The sequence below is a fragment of the Leptodactylus fuscus genome, chromosome 7 (genome assembly GCF_031893055.1).
Source record: "Leptodactylus fuscus isolate aLepFus1 chromosome 7, aLepFus1.hap2, whole genome shotgun sequence".
Taxonomy (NCBI): Eukaryota; Metazoa; Chordata; class Amphibia; order Anura; family Leptodactylidae; genus Leptodactylus; species Leptodactylus fuscus.
In genome coordinates, this window is record NC_134271.1 from 20205375 (window position 1) to 20225330 (window position 19956).

The window sequence follows — 19956 nt, forward strand, 5'->3', positions numbered from 1 at the left end:
GAATACAGACGGACCACACTGGGGTTTAACAATCTGCACTATTTATTTATACATATATACATGAGGTATATGACGGTAATCTCAGAGTGTACGATACGCTCCCACGGTGAGATCAAACAGCTTGGCATTGGAAACCTGTCCCTGCTTGTCCAACAAGTAATACAGAGGTTGGCCTTTCACTTTCAGTGGCATCATAGCTGGAACCTCAGAACGGTGAGCCATACAAGAGACATGCCTTAAAGGGATGGTGAAGGATGAACCTAGACCGAACACTCCTGCTGTGGCAATAGTCACTCTGTCTCCTCCTGCGTGCAGCGTGACGGCACTGACAGATCGGCGGGAGAACAGCAGGCCTGCAGCCATGATAAGGGAACCTGAGAAGAGAATTAGACAAGGGTTAATGTGAACAGGCTGTATATACCATATACATAGTCACGTCCAATCTGTACGATATAGACTGAGACTAGACCTGGACTCCTCGCGTCATCTGCTGTTCTGTATTTTAATTTTGTTTTCAGCTCCATACAGCAGAGTTATGGGAGGGGGGGGTTCTTTCTAGGCTTAGGAGTCCAGTGGGCGGTCCTATTCAGTGATTGACAGCCTTCCCTTTGAACATGCATAGAGATGATTGTCATGTACCTAGTAGGACCGCCCACTGGACTCTTAAACACATTTACCATTATGCCTACAGATCAGACATCCTTCCTTTAAAGTTGAAAGGGATCAGCCCAGGTTATATTTTTAAAGGCTTATGGCGCAGTCTCATTCAAGTAAATGGGACAGAGCTTGCAATAAGTTCCCCAGCCACTACACAAAGGGGGAGGGGGGTATTAAGACCTGCATTCTGTCACTGGCCGCAGAGATTGGAGCAGACTGGTGGGAAATGGGTAAGGTATATCTTTTTTGTGAACCTTTCCTCCCCTACACTGACACCTGGACCCCACACCAATCTGCATGAAGTGGCTCTGCCTCTACCAGGTAATAGGCGCGACCACAGTATCGGTATAGGGCCAGAGGGATTGGCTGAATGATTCGGGGTCCGAGCGACTGACCCCCAACAGTCCAATAATGAGTCACTGTAGAGGTCATCAGTATACACAGCACTGGGGGGCCAGAAATCCCTTTAATTCCGATCTGCTCTGCCGCTCCTGTCCAGGGCTGGGGGTCTCTGTCCATCTTGCGTGGCCGTACACCCTAATAGTATGGGGGTGACTTTTATCTACATTGCAGGGGTTAATCCGTGTATGTCACGTGGTATGAGGTGGCCCCTGCTAGTCACATCTCCTCCATGCTGTATAGCAGTCCTACATGGCAGCTCACGTCACTGTCCTGTATACAGCTATATACCCTCTACGAGCTGGAGGTCACGTACCCACTGACAAGCAGCTGACCGTGAACGCCGTCCTCCACAAGGGGGAGCCCATGTTCCTTCCTTTCATTTCCTTCTCTTCCCCCGGGTTACTCTGCCTTATATCCCGCAATGACGTGTAACCAAAATGAGCCAGGTAAGCCCAGAACCCGGCCTGGGCCACACAGAAGACCCCCAGCAGCCGGAAGAAGCGCGGCCTGTGGTGCTGAAACAGAAGCACATCTCTGCCCACGGGATCTGCCTGCAAATAACGGCTGGGGATAACCGAGTGAGCGCTCCTAATGGACCAGGCCCGGACGTTTCCTAGCAACTGCTGAAGACCCATGCTTCTTCCTGATAGAACCAGCGACACGGAGGCGCGGGAGAGTGACGTCAGCAGCTGGGCGGTGCCAAGTGCGGCGCGTGCGCAGAGCCAAAAGAGGCTGAGAGTACCAAGATGGCGTCGCTGTGAGCTCTTTCTTGCTTTCAGACTTCACCGTGTACTGTACTAGTCATGTTTGCGATATAGTAGCCCAATAGGCGAACTCACAAGTGTCATTGTATACAGACTTAGTTGGAAACATAAACAGGTTCAGTGGACACAAGGATTTTTCCCTAGGAAGATGATTTGCACATCTGCCCTTTCCCTGAGTAATGGAGTGCCCCTCTAAAAAGTGCCACAACCCTTAAAAAGGACTTTCATATTGATGACCAAGGACCCCCACAGATCAGCTAGTTGAGGAGTTCACAAGCACATCATTGCACATTGCTTAGTGGCTGTGCTTGGTATTGCAGCTCAACCCCATTCACTGAGCTGCTGCTGTACCATGTGACCGATAACAGCTGATCAGCAGGGGTCCCAGGTTTCAGACCCCACAGATCACATATTGAAGGCTTATTCTAAGTATAGCTTTAATAATATGTAAGTCTGGGAAAACCTGAAGTAAGAAGTTGCCTCTATAAAGCGTGTAAATGTGCCCATAAGTCTTCAGTATTGGTCAGGATATACTCATTAGTCTGACAGCTCTTCCTAATGATTCCTCATACACATACGTGTTCATCAATGAGGCAAGGGATACGTGTCCTCTCTGCAAATCTCCCAAGACCAAAAGGAGCAGGTGCTGAAATTTAACATGCTGGATCAGTGGCGTAACTAAAGTCTTGTGGGCCCCGATGCAATCTTTTGTCCGGGGCCCCCTACCTCATCCTTACAGGGAAAGCTCCACACACCGATCACCCCCCTCCCAACAGAGTGTGCTATTTTTCCACCAAATTTATTACACTGTGATACAATACATGATAAATGTGACAAACTGTTAAAAATTACCATTATGCCCAAAGAAAAGTTACTTCACTTTTTACAACATTTTTTACTAGAGATTGTGGCAAAATTTGTTACATTAAAGTAAAAAAAAAAAAAGGTAAATCTGAAAAACCAGACTGCTACTTTGTATTACTAGACCTGCGATTGAGACAGGATTAGTATATATATATATATGAAAATATATATATATATATATATATATATATATATATATGAAAATATATATATATATATATATATATATATATATATATATATCTTAGTATTGGTATAGTAGTATTAAAGTATAATAAAGTGTTAGGGACAACAAGGGGTTCCCTGCATAGAGTATGCTGTATAGTTCCAAATCATCTCACACACAGCAATACTTGCCAATCAGATGTATCCTGTTTATTGTATCCGTATGTCCAGTTCTTATAGTGCTTTCCTGGGAAAGTGTCTAGACCAGGGGTGCCCAATACATCGATCGCGATCTACCGGTCGATCGCAATGGACGTATGGGTCGATCGTGGGATGCAGCCAGGGATCCCCGGTGTCTGCTTGTTCACAGTGCAGGCTGAGAGTCGACTCTCAGCCTGCGCTGCGAACAAGCACTCCGGACACTTGCAGGCCGGGCAGCAGCAGCTCCGGGGGATGACGCGCTCCCCGCTCTTAGAGATGAAGGAAGCCGGGCTGCTGCTTATTCACAGCGCAGACTGAGAGTCATCTACGGACACTGGCAGGCGAGGCTGCCGCAGCCCCGCCTGCCAGTGTCCAGAGATAACTCTCAGCCTGCGCTGTGAACAAACAGACACCGGGGATCCCTGGGCGGCCACAGAACGCCGCTGTCTCCTGCTCTCATGCCGGCCCCGCCCACAGGCCCGCTTCGCCCTCGCCCACAAGAAGTAGGTAGTAGATCTTTGGACTTGGGCATGTTATAAAGTAGCTCACATGCTGAAAAAGTGTGAGCACCCCTGGTCTAGACGTACAAGATCATCCATCATTTGTCGCACCGAACCCTTGATTCCAGTATCTCTTTTTGTGTATAAATATGCATGCCTTCAGAAACTGTGTCATACCATGCCCGATGAAGAGACCTAGTAGTCTCAAAAGCTTGCAATCTGTCATCATTTTTGTTAGCCATTACAAAGGTATCAACTACTGAAGACTCTCAAAGATTAACATGTGTAGGTTTCATTGAGAGAAAAAGATAAGAACACAGGATATAGATGTGTCCTCTCACAATGAGGCCTCCGAGCTAAGAACCAGCAGCTTACAGACACGTCCATGTCTACATCCTTCACACTCAGAGTAACCTCCCCTCATACCGTAGTAGTTCTATATAAATCGATTAGAATACAAAATGGAGGACTAGTCATGGAGGATTATCTCTAACAAAAGCCATCCGAAATAACCATTAAACCAATGGATGATACTTCTGCCTTATGAGGATCGCGTCACAATATAAGCATAATATGTTATACCATCCCTATCACTAAGATCATGAAATGTGACATTTGGTCCTGCACCAGCTTTCTCCAAAAAGGTAAGTCTAGCATCAGGATCTTCATCTGTGAACTGAACCAATTTGCCTCCCATCTGCAAAACCCGAAGGGCTTCCTGCACCAGTCTTTGCGCTTCTTGTGTTCCTGCGCGTAAAAGGGAATCACAGGTTCCCTTATCTAATACAAGTGATATGCTCCCTGAGCGCACGCCATGCAGATCCGTCACATCAGCTTCAATATATTCAAGGTGAGAACCTTGATGCTTGGGAATAACAGGCTGGTGCACAAAGCGCTCTCTCATAGCAAGTACTGCAGGCTTTGAGCGATCTATGCAGGATATCAGAACCGCAACGTCAGAGTCACGAAAAAGACCAAGACCAACGTCTGAGGTGCCACATCCCAAGTCCAGCACATGCAAAGGTTGTCCTGTATGCTTTATAGTAGGCGCCATTTCACATAGAAGCGGAAGCAGAAGTCTTTGTAAATCTTTGTAACCGCAGAACCAGTCAAAATGTGAAGGATCCTTGCTGTTCTTACTGGAGTAAATGTTATCCCAAACCAAGCTACTGCCCATACCGTGACGAAGACTCTCTGCAAAACGATGACATAGATGTTAGAGATTGGAAAACCTAATGCCATTGCTAGAAGTTTCATTTAAAGGGGAAGCAACTTTTTCACATGGATGAGATTAAAGGAAGTCAGTAGGAAAATCACGATCAGACTAAGAACAGTGCCTTGTAGGGCGGCTTTCCAAAGATGCCTTTCCTATACTGCATTGCAGGTCCATTTTCATGGTATGCAAATTAGCTACAAATAGTCTCTCTGCCCCAAATAACTGCAGTGACAGAGTGGGAGATGTAACTCAAGAAATGAGGGTGGAGTTGGGTATCAGTAAGGGGCAATTACATAGAGCAAACCCCATTTTGGGGTAGCCGCTCTTGGAGTTCAATACAGGAGCTGGCCGGCGGCCATTTTGGGGTGGCCTCTCTATGCTCCTGTATCGAACTACAAGAGCAAGAGAAGCCAGAAGAGGCGAAGTTGCTGCAGAACAAGGAGGCGGGGCAGGAAAGAGCTCTGGGCAGCAATGGGGACGCGCTCATCGGTGTTTCAGCGCTGGGGCCCGCCCTCATTGCTGCGGAGAGCTCATTTTCATACCGGTTAAAACCGATATTTCTACAGAACGGTGCAGTGGAGACCACGTCTAAAGGTAGGAGACGAATAGCCTTTCTTAAGGCTATTCCGACGTGTTCATTAGAAAAAAAGGTAGTTTAATGGTAGAATCCCTTTAATATTCCTTGCCAGTTCTTATACTGCACCGGTATTTGCACTGGTTTAACGTTGCAAGTCCAGGTGAAGGGCAGTGATCCATGTGGTTACCAGGGTTCAGCCATAACACATCAGCTAAATACTTCATAGGCAGTTGAGTTACTAAAAAGCAGAACCACTACCAACCTCCATGCGTTTTGTCGCCATTTGTCCCAAATCTTTGCACAAGAGGCGGGCGAAGGGATAACAGCACGCGGCGAAGCCTGAACATCAGGAACAGCAGAGGGGAACGCAGTCTGTGGATCAATGGTGCAGATATTTAGAGTTACAAACTGATACTAAAATTGACAATTTTAGAGTGAAAGGGAAATATTAGATCTGCAGAAGTCCAACACCTGGGACCCCTACAGATCAGCAGTAACAAAACAGCACTAGAGAGCAACACTGCAGTACCTACACTCGCCATTACAATTTGTACTGTGGGTGTGCAGCATAGCTCTCCCATTCTGCCTCAATATCAGTGAACTGGGGGGGGTCTTGAGTCCCCAGAGATGATATTAGGATAATCCGTTTAAATTGGACCTTTTGTCTTTATTAGTGTGTAGTTTTATATACCACTAGAAACCCCACTTACCTGGTGTGTCCTGGTGGTGGAGACATCAGTGCTGATAGTTTCGGCACTAATACCTCCCCTCTGACAGGGTGGGGGCCTGGGGTGTTCCTTACAGTCTAGGCTGTAAGGAACGCCCTTCTAAAAGTGGGGCGACATCAATGCCAAAATTGAGGGTTTATACACGGTATACAAAAGGTAACACAATGACCATTGAGGGCCCTGCCAACAAGAGCTTACACTCTAGGTTTAGTATGCATGCCGGCAGAACAGCCTGGTGATCCAGATCCTGATCAGTAGCAGAGTACACAGTATATTAGACTAACTTCACAACAGGGCTGAGCTGGGTAACAAAAATGCAGATATTAGATACATGGAACACTTCCAAAGTATAGGAGGGGAATAAAAAAAAAAGTTTGGGGGCCCCATATGTGAGCCAGTAAGGGGGCATTCACACTACCGTTAGTAACCAGCAGCAGTGTTGATAGCTATTGACCATTACAAGATTTTAGCTGCAGACACTAGCTGAACCATCGGCAATCCATTAAAATTTCCATTCATTTCAATGAGAGTTTATCTTGCGACTGTTCGTGTCTGTTTACACCCAGTCAGTCAGAAGTCTGACAAAGTGGACCAAGAAAGAAAAAAAAAAAAAAATTCTACATGCAAGATGTGTCCATTTGAAAAAACAGATTCTTGAAGGATGGCAAGTGTCCTTTCTATTAACATTGAAGTCTATGGGCAACAGAAAGTAACCAATAGCCATCAGTTACTGCCCCCTTATTTTGTGTCCATTTTCTGAACATGCTCAGAAAAAAAAGTAACTGATGCCACTGTTAGTTTTTTTTTTTTTTTTTTAAATTGATACATTAAATGGATGTTAGAAGGGGAAAAAAAAAACAACAAAAAACAATATCAGTGTTCATGATTAGGATTTTTTTTTTTAACAAGACACCTTTATAATGGAATGGTAGTGTGAACCCTACCTAAGAGAATGTACATAAATCCACACCGGGTCACCTAAAATTTACATTTTCTTTTTAAAGCATTTGTTATCTGTCACATCAGGCCCACCGACTTGTAGGTTGTAAACGGAAAAAAAAAAAAAAAAAACACTTTCTTCACCTGCTTGGCTGTTAAATGGCCTATACAAGTAAGAGGAGCCTTAGGGCTCGTTAACACAGGTTCCGAGTGAACATATTCCATCATGGCTTTCCACTCTGGATTAGGCCCAAATGAATGGGCCTAGTCTGGAGGGAGGTGTCGCAAGGCAGACGCCGCAGCTGAATCAGCCGCGGAATCCGCCTGAAGGGCCGCTTGCTTTTTTTTCCCCCCATGAGCGGGAACAAACCGTTTTGGTGTGGGGGGGGGGGAGCAATTGTGAGGAGGCAGATTTTGAGGTGGACTCCACATCAAAATCTGCCCCCTCTTGCCCAGTGTGAACGTGCCCTAACATTCTCAAGAGGTCAGGGGCTCCCGATTAAAAAAAATATATATATATGATATATATATCCAGATGGGAACCTCCCTGTAACAAAGTTGGACAAGCATGCCCTGCTGAGGGATTTCACAGCCGCCACTGACCCAACCACAAGACTAAATTTGGACCAGTATAAGCTATATTATAAGTCCTTGCAGGCAGGGCCCTCTACCCCACTGTGCCAATCTGTCACTAATTTCTGTATATTTTGTGCACCGTGTCTAAACGCTCAGATGTAAAGCACCATGGAATAAATGGCGCTATATAAATAAGTTAATAAAGTAGTTGTAGCAGAGTCCTGGAGCTCCATTGACACATTAGCCCTCAAACATTCAGTCTGATGTGATAGTAAGCGTGTGTATATAGCAGGGACTCTTGTAAGTAACTCCAGCTGACCGGGAGTCCACAAGTTGCCTTGTCCTGTGTGCATGTTGGATGAATATGGAGACTGTATATCGGTCCTGATCATGTCTATTACAGGACAGAAAGGACAGACTGTAAAGTGTGCACAGGCAAAACACTGACAGCCTTTTAGTTACTTCATGGTCCTAACCCATAGACACTGAAGTTCAGAGAAGTTGTGTATATGATGCTGAGTCCGGGCGCCCAGACAACTCAGTCCTGAGTCAAAAAGCCTATGAACCATTAACCTTCAGGAAGAAATAAGGGAGACCATTTTATTTAAAGCAGCTTTATTGAAAAAAAATTCTCATTTACAAGGTTTATTCTAAAAATCACATATATTAATACACAAGACTGAGTCCACTTGTCAGATTGCAGCATGTGCTCAGTAGTGGTAAGGGCCAGTCACGGTCACCTTTTAGGATGCCTGAGGTCAGCGGTCACTAGCCACCATGCAGGAAAAGCATGTGGAGTGACCAGAGAATAACAGTGGCAGGTAAAGGCACATTTATAGATATTCCCATATATTACCTCATATTTAGACAATGAAGGAATAGCCAAGCCCCCATGTGACTGAATGACAGGACACTGCTGACCAATACGACTACTGAACACAATGTCCGATTTATCTACAGATTTGGCAGCAGAGAACAGGGAGCCTCTTGAGGTTTGGGACCTGGGTGGGGTGAATGGACAGCAAACAACCTGAGCCAGGAATAGCCAAGTAGTCAAATACATCACTGACTGGCCAATATAGTAACACTATTGCATCACTTTGCTACATTTCACTGCTGTGCATTCACCACACAGTGTTAACTTTAGTCAACACCAGCTTATTAGGGCATGTTCACACTGCAATTTGTGGATAGAATTTGTTGGTTTTCACCACAAAATCTGCTCCAAAGCAATCTGACTCCTGGTCTTGGCCATTTATGCATAGAAGACAACTTAGGGGGAGTTCACATGACGTAACGTGCCACGTGAACTGGTACGTATATGGCGTGTGAGTTTGTGTGCCGTAAATGCTCCCTTTGATTTCATTATTTTGCGGCGGCACGTTACATTGTGTGAACTCCCCCTTATAGTAAGTTTTCCTGCATAGACAGCAGACTCCTAGGGTGGACATATTCACCAGTCCTTAGCACTTTATTGGTAACTTCTGGTTTATGGCTTTACATCATAACCAGATGCACGAGTCAGTTCTTCAGGCGCCATCACACCTTCCATGTCAAGTATACAAACCAAGATTCCTCAGTCTTCAGAGATATCCAGACTTGTACACGCCTGACCCCATCCAAAACAGGAGTAGATGGCTCACCTTGAGGAAGCTGAAAGAACATGGGAGTGGTTAGAAGAATATAAAAGGTGCAGTATATATATATAAATATAAACATACTATGTTTGGGGCTGTATTCCACGGAAACTAGGTGGCCTTTCCTCACCACCAATTGTGGGCAGACACCCAGTAGGCCCCATTATAGTCTATGGGGTCTGCACCATGCACACTGGTAAATCCAGATCACATGTTCACATCTACAGAATGCAATGGCTTCCATCATGAGGATCTAGGATCTTAGGAGTAGCCGCCATGTGGCTCCACTAGCCTATGCTGTAATTCACATGGGACACCAGTAGGGAGGCAGGACTGCTGACATCATAGATCTCCATTACTGCAAGTCCAGGTCTCTAGATCTCTATCTGGAAATTCAGGCAGTATATCATACAGATTTCAGGGGGTATATTTGCTATGTGCATGCATCCTAAGCTTATATCTCTATGCTACATAGACACAACCCCTCCTGTAACACACAGAGCACTGTCCGCACACAGACCTAATAAGGATTCAGGCTATGTGTGAACACATCCCAAGGTACCTTCATATGCAGATCAGACCTAAAATAAACTGAACATCCCATAATAGACCCAATCCAATCATCTCATTCACCCACCCCCACCATTCTGGCCTCTGCACAGCTTGTACCAGTGATTGAGGATAGAACCAGCCCACGTCAGAGCTGGCACCGAAGACATAGCACCGGAAATCATCTGCCTCCGTACATTACACACAGGGGTACGGACAACACCCGGCATGCCAAGAAATGGAGGCACAACATAAGCCCCAGCCCCGCCACTATCTCCTCACCTGCCTGAGCACGAAAAGGAGGGACACAGCGAGCTCCGCGCTTATATACCCCTTCGCCCCGCCCACTCGCTAACTCCTGATTGGGCAGCAGTGTAGGCTAAACCGAGGCTCGGAACGCAAGAGAAACCGGAAGTGCTTTGCAGAAGAGCAAACGTGACAACAGCATGGCTCCGGGAGGGAAGATCAACCGGCCGAAAACGGTATTTACTCATCCGTATCCCGCACTGTTTGTGTGTACTGATACCTAATAATCTGAGCCTGATCACAAGTTAGTAGATAGAGCTTTAGGGATTTACTAGTTCAAGGTTAATGGAGGAGCCCCCATGACAAGCAGCCAGCATCTACTTACACTGTGTCTTCATGATGTGACTATAAGTAGTCTATGAAGAGAGGAGGAGGAGGCTGGAAAATACAGACAACTGCTTAATAATACTCCGGTTTCTTCCCACACTCTTAAGACATTCTGATAGGGAATGTAGATTGTGAGTCTTATGGGACAGTGACTGACAGTATGTGTAAAGCGCTGCGGAATATAAAAGGGAAACATTTCTTAAGACATGTTACAAAGTTTCCTATATATTCACCTGATACATTTATGAAAAGTCATTTTATAATCTGAAGGGATCTCATCCTGAGGATAGGTCATCAGTATAAGATGGGTCGGGGTGCGGCACCTGACCCTGTCCCAATCAGGTGTTTCGACAATTGGAAGCCGTATACTACTTATACAGCCAGAAGCAGCCATCCTCCTATTGAAATAAATGGGGCTGCAGTTCCATAGGCTGCCATTACAGCGCACTGACCTCGGTATAGTGTAGCGGTGACACTTGACAAGCCCTTTATTATTTTATTGGAATGTAATTCATTAGGTATATTACAAAATGCATCACTCAAAAGTTGTTAGAAAGCTTAGTTACAAGGTGGCCATCAGTTTTGAAAAAGTAGATAATCCTTTCAAAAAAAAAACACGTCAGCTCTCAGTGGGTGATAACTGCTAAGGCCAGTTTCAGAAGGCCGTGTTCAGTCTGTGGAATACATACCAAATTTTGACTGTATTTACCAGACCAAACACTTGAGCAGGGACATGGACTCTCAGCCTCCTAGATGTGGTTTTCAGTACAGGCCAGACACGGACTCCTAGGTGACTGTGCGGTCTGGATGCCTTCTCTGAAAGAAAAAAAATATTACACATCTTTATCCAAAATCTAGAACCCATAGCAAGTTGATCCAGGGTTTTATATGATTCAATTGACATCCAACTCATGGGGGGTTTTGGCTTTCTTCTAGATGTGTTGGCTTATAAGTTGGACTTGCTAGATCTTGGTTCTCTACAGCTCAGCTGAAGTCCATGAGAAATCCCCATAGCATGTGTTAAAGAGAATTTCCAAGCTATGATCCAGAGGGGCCTGTCAACTTTGCCTTATGTCAATAACAGAAGTTCCAGAATCCAAAGACATCTAATAACCTAAAACTACTAAGGGCTCGTTCACATCTGCGCCCGGTCTCCGTTCAGCAGGTTTCCATTTCCTGCACAAAACAGAGGCAGGAGACAGAAACCTGCAGGACTCTTTCATACCCATTCATTTGAATGGGTTTGAAAGATGTTTGGCCGTGAGCGCTGGTGAGCGTTTTATGCCCTCTGCCGCGAAACCGTTTTTAAAAAAAAATCGGACACGGAGTCGGACATGCAGTACTCTGTATCCAATTTAAAAAATCCGGTTTCGCGGTGGAGAACATAAAACGTTCACCGGCGCTCACGGCCGGACCCGGTCTGACAGCTTTCCGTCTTCTGCATGCAGAAGACGGAAACCACAGAACGGAGATCGAATGCTAGTGTGAACCTAGCGTATAGGATACAAAGCTTGGTTGAGTCTTATGTGTAGTGTTACATTTATTGCTATATTATTATTATATTTTTATTACTAGTTATATTATAATGTTCACTTTTTTCTTCTTTTTTTTTCCCACTGCAGGACTTGCAAAAAAATCTCTTTAAACGTCGTCGCGTGATTACTCGAGAGAAAAAGAGGAAGCATAAAATCGTTGGTGCTGTGGTAGACCAAGACTTAATAACAGTTCATCACTTACGGAAGAGAAGGTACGGTGGAAAGATATTTAAGATGGCATAAATGGGTTTTTCCACCCCATTGATGTGACAGCACTGTGAGACGGCATCAAACTGGTCAAAAGCTATGCGATGGCGCCATAAATGCTCATCAATTATACAGCACAACCATTACACTGTGGTTTTCTAATACTACTCCTATTAAAGGGAGTCTGTCAGTAGTGCAGACTAGAGATGAGCGAACACTGTTCGGATCAGCCGATCCGAACAGCACGCTCCCATAGAAATGAATGGAAGCACCTGTGACGCTGACTTTGCCGGTGGCCGGTCGCCGTGCCAGGTGCTTCCATTCATTTCTATGGGAGCGTGCTGTTCGGATCGGCTGATCCGAACAGTGTTCGCTCATCTTTAGTGCAGACTCTATTAGGTAAGAGTCCTGGAGCGCTGTTTGAAATTACCAGCACCATGACTGTGACTTAATCCAAGGCTACAGGTGCTCTGATGGCGATTCTTCACCCCAAAGTGCTTTCTGCGGTCTGGGGTGAGCTGCGCCACATCTTCTCCCATCTAATGTGAGTGAAAGCTGCAGCGGGCTTCTGGTAGGATACTACAGCTTTCTCTCAGAGTAAAGGGGCAGGACCGTGGAGCAGCTCAATACAGAGAACACTTTGGATTAAAAACCATCATCCGAGCACTTGGAGGACTTGCAATCCTGAATTACAAATGTAGTTTTTCACCGTCATGCTACCGACAACATAAGCCAAGGTGTGTTTCTATAGCTGTCCCGAGCTCATACGTAGCTTTATCAGAAGTTCTGTATTGTCAGATTCCTTTTAAAATCGTCCTCCGTGGCAAAATTGCTCCACCCACAACCAAGATAGTCGCAGGAAATCTTGTGACTGTGGAGAAAAAGACAAAGGTTGTCTGCATCTTTTTTTTTTCTCTCCAGGAAAACCACAACCTGCAGACATTGGTATAAGCCATCAGAGCAAAAACCTTATGGGCTGCTCACATGGTGAAAATGGAAGGAGGGTTTGAGGTGGAGTGGCACCTTAAATTCCTCTCCACTTTCTGTCCCTTTGTCTATCCACCATGACTTTTTCACGCTCAAATCAAGACTTAATCAGCAAAGTCTCTCTCTCTGTCTCTCTCTCTCTCACTCACTCTCCATTCTTAGAACCGAGAACTCAGCCACCCTCGCCTCCAGAGAGTGTTGAGCTATGTCATCTGTCCTATAATGCTGGATAAGGAATAATACAGGCTGGGACCATGGGAATGATCTCGCATAGTAAGCAAACAAAGCAGCATTTCTAAAGCAATGTATTTAGGAAAACTCTTGATCTTACATAAGATAGTGAGTAGTATAGTTAGAATCCTTGAGATGGGAATAACCCGTTAAAATCAGCCTTGGACTGATGGGTGGTGTGCATAACCACAATGGAGTCAGCCACACCTGCAAATGCAATAGTCTTCAATAGAGATGAGCGAACACTGTTCGGATCAGCCGATCCGAACAGCACGCTCCCATAGAAATTAATGGAAGCATTTGGCACGGCGACCGGCCTCCGGCAAAGTGTACGTGCCAGGTGCTTCCATTCATTTCTATGGGAGCGTGCTGTTCGGATCGGCTGATCCGAACAGTGTTCACTCATCTCTAGTCTTCAATCTTTGCCTCCTATTGAAAACAACAGACAGATACAAGATGGCATTTGGTGCTGATATTGAGGTGGACTCTGTGTAAACATAACCTTAAGTTATAAAGTTAGGACCCTGCGCACCTATTAGCAGACTATAGACCCCTGTTTACCATAGCATCTAGTCTGTGAATGCCCCGGTGTATTATAAGACACATTGGCCAGCTAAGAGGGATACGTTCTCCAATTTTCAGAAATTTTATCTAGAATTTTCATGATTGACATTCTTTCCTGACTCCGAACTATGGCCGCATAGGACCTGCATTGTACCATCCAATAGTTATATATCTGTTATGTGTAACTTTTCTCTTTTTTTGTGTTTCTAGTTCTAGCGCAAGAGCGAATATTACACTTTCTGGGAAAAAGAAGAGAAAACTGATCAAGCAATTACAACATATTCAGAAAGAGAAAGAAACCATGGACGGTACGATGGGGACAGCGAGTGTAATATTTGCGGGTCCTTCTTTGTCCATGTGATTGGGACCCAACTATCAGCACCTTAGGCCCCGATCACATTGACTTTGCCCCTGCCCCTAATTTACAGTATAAGTTGTATTGTATAGGAAATTAATAAGGTCATTGATTAATATTATCCATATTTTTTTATTCCTTAGTGGAACCCATGTCAAAACCTCAAAAACCTGTTAGTACCATGGAAGTTGAGAGCAGCACCAAGAAAAGGAAATCCAAGAAATCTCAGAAGGATGTGGAAATGGAGGACGTTGCCCCAGACACCAGTAGTTAGGGAAGAGTTCATGTACAGGGATACGTTTTATAAACCTTATTTCTGGACTGGTGCCTCTTACCTGGTTTGGGGGCATTTTGTAGGGAAACAGAAATCAAAGATATCACTTGTATATATGCGGCCGCTCACCACCAGAAGGGGGTTCTTTATTATGTTTAAGGACATTGTATTGACCTTTCTGAATGTGATTCAGTCTATACAAAAATATGGAACGCCCAGCATTCATGAATCTGCTGGACTGCAAGGTATAGCCAGGACGCCAGTACAACTGGAAGCGGCGTCCTATACCATAGTGTGTGTCATCTATAGAGAGCTCTTACTGGGACAAAACCACCAACCTCAACTCCTCTATTTGTCCGACTCAGACTCCTTCATAAATGACGGACAGCTATGATCAGTTACAAGCGATAGAGATTCTCTAATTCATTAAAAAGCCAACGATTGGATTCATGTGAAAGTGAATATATAATAAACTATACATCTAATTATACAATACCAATAATCGTGTACTATAAATAATTTTTTGTTTTTTAAGCCGGAGTTGGTAACTTTTTCTTTTCAACTATGACTCCAGCTCCACAACCTCCAGCCTTCCATCTTTTGTAGAGAACCATGGCAAAAATCCCAGAGTTTGCTAAGAATTAGAGATGAGCGAGTAGTACTCGATCGAGTAGGTATTCGATCGAATACTACGGTATTCGAAATACTCGTACTCGATGGAGTACCACTCGCTATTTGAATGGAAAAGTTCGATGCAGAACCAGCATTGATTGGCCGAATGCTATACAGTCGGACAATCAACGCTGGTTTTTCTCCTACCTTTAGAAGTCTTCTCTGTGCAGCTTCCCTGCGGCGTCTTCCGGCTCTGAATTCACTCTGCCAGGCATCGGGCCTGGGCAGAGCCGACTGCGCATGTCTGCTTGTAGTGCCCGATGCCTGGCAGAGTGACTGAAGAGCCGGAAGACGCCGCAGGGAAGCTGCACGGAGAAGACTGCACAGAGGATCCAGCCCGACCGTCACTCGTGGACTTGGTAAGTATAATTTGATCGAATGTTGCCTACCCCTGAAACGAGCATTTTCCCCCCATGGACTATAATAGGGTTCGATATTCGATTCGAGTAGTCGAATATTGAGGGGCTACTCGAAACGAATATCGAATCTCGAACATTTTACTGTTCGCTCATCTCTACTAAGAATATGTCATCAATATAATTTGCTCGGAAACTACTTTAAGGAGCCTTCACATGGAGTTAAGCTGCGCTCATTCTGATTGTAAAAACACGTTCAGAATGAGCGCGTAAAAAGCAGCTCCCATTGACTTGAATGGGAGCCGGCCTACGTGCGCTCCCCATTGAAATCAATGGGAGGCTTTTTTCCCTATTGCCTTCAGTGTGATACGCATGTAATTCATTGAAAGGAATAGGGAAAAAGACTCCCATTGATTTCAATGGGGAGCGCACGTAGGCCGGCTCCCATTCAAGTCAATGGGAGCTGCTTTTTACGCGCTCATTCTGAACGTGTTTTTGCAATCAGAATGAGCGCAGCGTAACTCCGTGTGAAGGCTCCCTAAGGCTAGGTTCACACAGCGGAAAATGAAGAGAAATTTCTCTTCTTTTTCCGCCACCATATTTGGTTGTGGGATTGGCATTACAATAGCATTCCATAGTGACTCTCCTCTGTTGATTAGGCCCATTCATCCGGGCCTAATCAGTAGGGACTTCCAAGCCATGGCGTCTGAGGCAACATCGACCAAGATGCTGAAATATATATATATATATATATATTCTGTTTCTATGTTGCTTCTTTATTGCCACATAATGTTCTTTCCTCATGATGTCATCCATTTTGTGAACTGCACCAGTCTCTCCTGCAGCACAACAACCCCACAACATGATACTGCCGCCCCTGTGTTTCAGGCCAGAAACGCCGCAGGAAAAATCGCGGTATTTTACAGTACTTGCAAAGTGGAAGGTATTCATGCGAATCTCATGCCCACTTTGTGGTAAAAACCACAGCACGGACACACTGCAGTTTTGGAAATCGCAGCATGTCAATTATATCTACGGAAACGCCAGCTACTCTAGCACCCTACGATCATTCTCATATATGAAAATATTAGAGTTAGTATTGGTCGACATGACACCTCCGCACAGAAACAAAGAGGTCGACAATAAGGAAATTGTGTGTTCCCAAATTATTGCACAATAGAGATGAGCGAGTACTGTTCGGATGAGCCGATCCGAACAGCCCGCTCCATAGAAATGAATGGATGCACCTGGTACTTCCGCTTTGACGGCGGCCGGCTGCTTAACCCCCCGCGTGCCGGCTACGTCCATTCATTTCTATGCGAGCGTGCTGTTCGGATTGGCTGATCCAAACAGTACTTGCTCATCTCTATTGCACAATTGTTTAGTCGTGTACGTTACATTTCATGATGGAACGTCGCTCATAAAGGACAATTGACGTTCTATTACTTCCGATTGGACGCCTTAGGCAGATGTACTCTCCGTGTTAAAGGACCCTATAGCAAAGAACAAGTCCGCTCTGTTGTATGTGGGTGATGTGGACCAAATAAAGATTTCGGGAATCGTGTTTAATAGTCATTTATTTATCTACAGGAAACCAAACTTATAATGTTTGTAGTTATCAGAAATAAATAGACAAGAATGAATACAGTTTCTTAGGCCCGGTTCACATCTGCCTTCAGCTTTCCATTCGGAGAGTCCGCTTAGGGACCCCATAGACTATAATGGGGTCTGTGTGGTCTCCGCATGAAATGTGGAGAAAAAAGTGCTGCTTGCAGGACTTTTGTCTCTGCATGTTTCGTGCGGAAACCACACGGACCCCATTATAGTCTATGGGGTCCGTGGGTTTCCTGAGGCAATGCGCTAAGTTTCCATTTGGGGGATTCCCTGAACGCAGATGTGAACCGGTCTTTAGAGTTTAGCATCTCTAACCCTGGCAATACACATAAGACAGCTGTTGGCCTAATGTTGTCTCACCCAATCCCCCCATACACATGCATACCTGACATGGCTCAGCAGTACATGTGTAGTGAATGGAAAAAAGGAGGATTAGACCCATCTTATCTTCTAGAAAACAAAAGAATTCAACCGATGAAAATCCAACATCCTAAATCCAAGCTGTTTGGAAGCCCCCATGCATGTTAGGTGTCAGCTGGTTCCTGCACAATTGGTAGGTTCCATTGACAATAATCTAACATGCTTTAGGCTGTGCTCACATCTCCGTTGGTATTTCTGTTTTTAGTTATAGGATCAGGTGTCCATTATAATGTCTGTCATTAAGTACTGCACACTGGTCTTTTTCGCCAATGATTTTTGACAGAATCCGTGACAGCGGCTCCAGGCGAAATGTCCAATGCAGGTGTGACTGCTTAGGCCTGGTTCACATCTGCGTTCGGGTTTCTGTTCAGGGAGTCCACTTGGGGACCCCCCCAAACAGAAACCTATATGCATAAAAAGCGATTACCTGGGAAACCCGCAGAGTCCGCTTGGGGACCCTCCGAACTGAAAAGTATATGCGTTAACTAAGGAAACCCGCGGACCCCATAGAGTATAATGGGGTTCGTGTGGTTTCCACACAACCCATGCAGAGAGAAAAGTCCTATAAGCAGCTGCATGTTTCGTGTGGAAACCACACGGACCCCATTATACTCTATGAGGTCCGTGGGTTTCCTTAGGTAACTGCTTTTTTATGCCTATAGTTTTCTGTTCAGGGGGTCCCCACGCGCAGATATGAATAGGGCCTTAGTTTACACTTTTCCATTACCAAAACACCAAATTTGACTAAACTTAAAAAAGGCATATAGCGTAAATAGAAAAATATTTGTACAAAAATGCATCTTATCGAGCGCTTAACGAAATAATATTTCTCTATTTCTATTCTGTGACTTGCGTACGGTTATACAGTCTCTAAATCAAATATCAGAAAGTCTTCTTCATGACATCATAATGGCGGATTAGGCACGTCTATGATGTGCATATATTAGGAATATTTCCTGATGGACTGGCGGATGTGTCTATGAACTTTCTATAGCCAGACATACACTAAAAGGGGGTCCTTTGGGTACCAAATTGGTATACATTTGACTATGCTTATCAACACCAGGGAAAAGTATACCCTGCACAGCTAATGACTGATATAATACATCACGGCAGCCAGACCTATGCCTATAGTTGAACGCCCGCTCAGAGGATAATAGTTCAGACTCCCTGACTATATCGGGCATCTGATAATCCATTTAGATTAAAATAAGTTAAATATCTACATCTTTTTTTAATATACAATCCTATATTCATGGGTAGCATCTATTGCTTCCAGTGGTTCCTCGTAATGAGAGCTACGAAGTACGCTACCCGCACCTACCCTTCTGTCAGCGGTGCTCCATTCCCAACTATGGGTGCACCAATCCCAACAGAAGGGGGCAGCATTGGGGCAAATGCACTATATATACAATCTAGTGAGAGTGAGGGAGAGCGGTGGCATTACAACTTTTTGTTTCAGGTAGTCAAAAAGTTAGCAAAATCTTTGCCTTCCATTATATCTTGACGTCACATCATCTGGATTTATTCTGTACAAGAACAAAAGCAGAAATATGAAAGTCTTAGTTTTATACGAAGGATAAAGATTCTGCTAGGAGTTGTGTATGCAATGCAGTTGTAGATCCTAAGGTTGCAGAACACTCCTTTAGAGGAATCTAATAGCCTAAGGGTATATTCACATGGGGTTTTTTGGTCAGGTTATTGAGGCCGTGACGGCTCCCATTGAAATCAGAAAAAGAAGTGACCTGCTCATTCTTCAGGCCGTTTCGCCTCGCGATTCTGCCTGAAGACACTCCCTCCTCCCGACTAGGCCCATTCTTTGGGCCCAATCTGGACCGGAGCGCGTTACTGGATGCCAGTGCAGTGGCATTCAGTCGCATTTACCCGTTTTTTGGACCGGAACCTGAGGCGGCCTCCACCTCAGATTCCAGTACAAAAAACCCTGTGTGAACTTAGGCCGGTTGCACACAACTGTGTGCTTCCGGCTGGCCGTGAATTAAAGGCACGGGCAACACACAGGGGACACGTGGATGTCACCCTTGTCCTGCCCACGCTTCCGTGGCCCCTTTCATTAAATGAATAGGAGCCATGGAAGCAAGGAATAGGACCTGTTCTATATTTTGCGGCCCAGACTGTTGCCCCCACATGTGACCGTGTAATTCATAGTCATGTGTACGTGCCCATAGAAATGAATGGATCAGTGTGCTATCCGTGAATTACATGGAGAGCACACTGATCACGGCCGTGGTCATCTGCAAGAAGCCTAAGGCCTACTTGGTTCAGCCATGCATAGATGGGTAGAGGGGAGAAAGTCACTGGCAGACGCCTCTATC

The 19956-nt window shown here is 45.0% G+C and overlaps 3 protein-coding genes and 1 non-coding gene across 5 annotated transcripts; 1 reads left to right on the forward strand and 3 right to left on the reverse strand.

The window, feature by feature from the left end:
• Nucleotides 1-12: 12 nt before the first annotated feature.
• Nucleotides 13-1702, reverse strand: TMEM223 (transmembrane protein 223). Its single transcript, XM_075281330.1, has 2 exons — nt 1373-1702; nt 13-374 (listed from the first exon to the last, which is right to left on the reverse strand). Exons 1-2 carry the CDS (start codon nt 1692-1694, stop codon nt 82-84), a joined length of 615 nt encoding a protein of 204 aa, XP_075137431.1. The 5' UTR covers nt 1695-1702; the 3' UTR covers nt 13-81.
• A 1234-nt stretch (nt 1703-2936) lies between these two features.
• On the reverse strand, nt 2937-9240 carry CSKMT (citrate synthase lysine methyltransferase). Of its 2 annotated transcripts, none has more exons than XM_075280478.1 (3): nt 9233-9240; nt 5609-5718; nt 2937-4747 (listed from the first exon to the last, which is right to left on the reverse strand). In XM_075280478.1, exons 2-3 carry the CDS (start codon nt 5691-5693, stop codon nt 4095-4097), a joined length of 738 nt encoding a protein of 245 aa, XP_075136579.1. In that variant the 5' UTR covers nt 5694-5718; nt 9233-9240; the 3' UTR covers nt 2937-4094. The 2 variants fall into 2 exon arrangements, with proteins under 2 accessions (XP_075136579.1, XP_075136578.1); XM_075280477.1 differs by having other exon boundaries at nt 9157-9239.
• A 647-nt stretch (nt 9241-9887) lies between these two features.
• LOC142214696 (small nucleolar RNA SNORA57) lies at nt 9888-10020 on the reverse strand. The gene has a single exon (XR_012717278.1). It is a non-coding gene; the product is annotated as a small nucleolar RNA SNORA57 (small nucleolar RNA).
• Nucleotides 10021-10184: 164 nt separating this feature from the next.
• C7H11orf98 (chromosome 7 C11orf98 homolog) lies at nt 10185-15035 on the forward strand. Its single transcript, XM_075280479.1, has 4 exons — nt 10185-10257; nt 12031-12155; nt 14143-14240; nt 14431-15035. The coding sequence occupies exons 1-4, from the start codon at nt 10222-10224 to the stop codon at nt 14559-14561; spliced, it is 390 nt and encodes a 129-aa protein (XP_075136580.1). The 5' UTR covers nt 10185-10221; the 3' UTR covers nt 14562-15035.
• The last annotated feature ends 4921 nt before the right edge of the window (nt 15036-19956 follow it).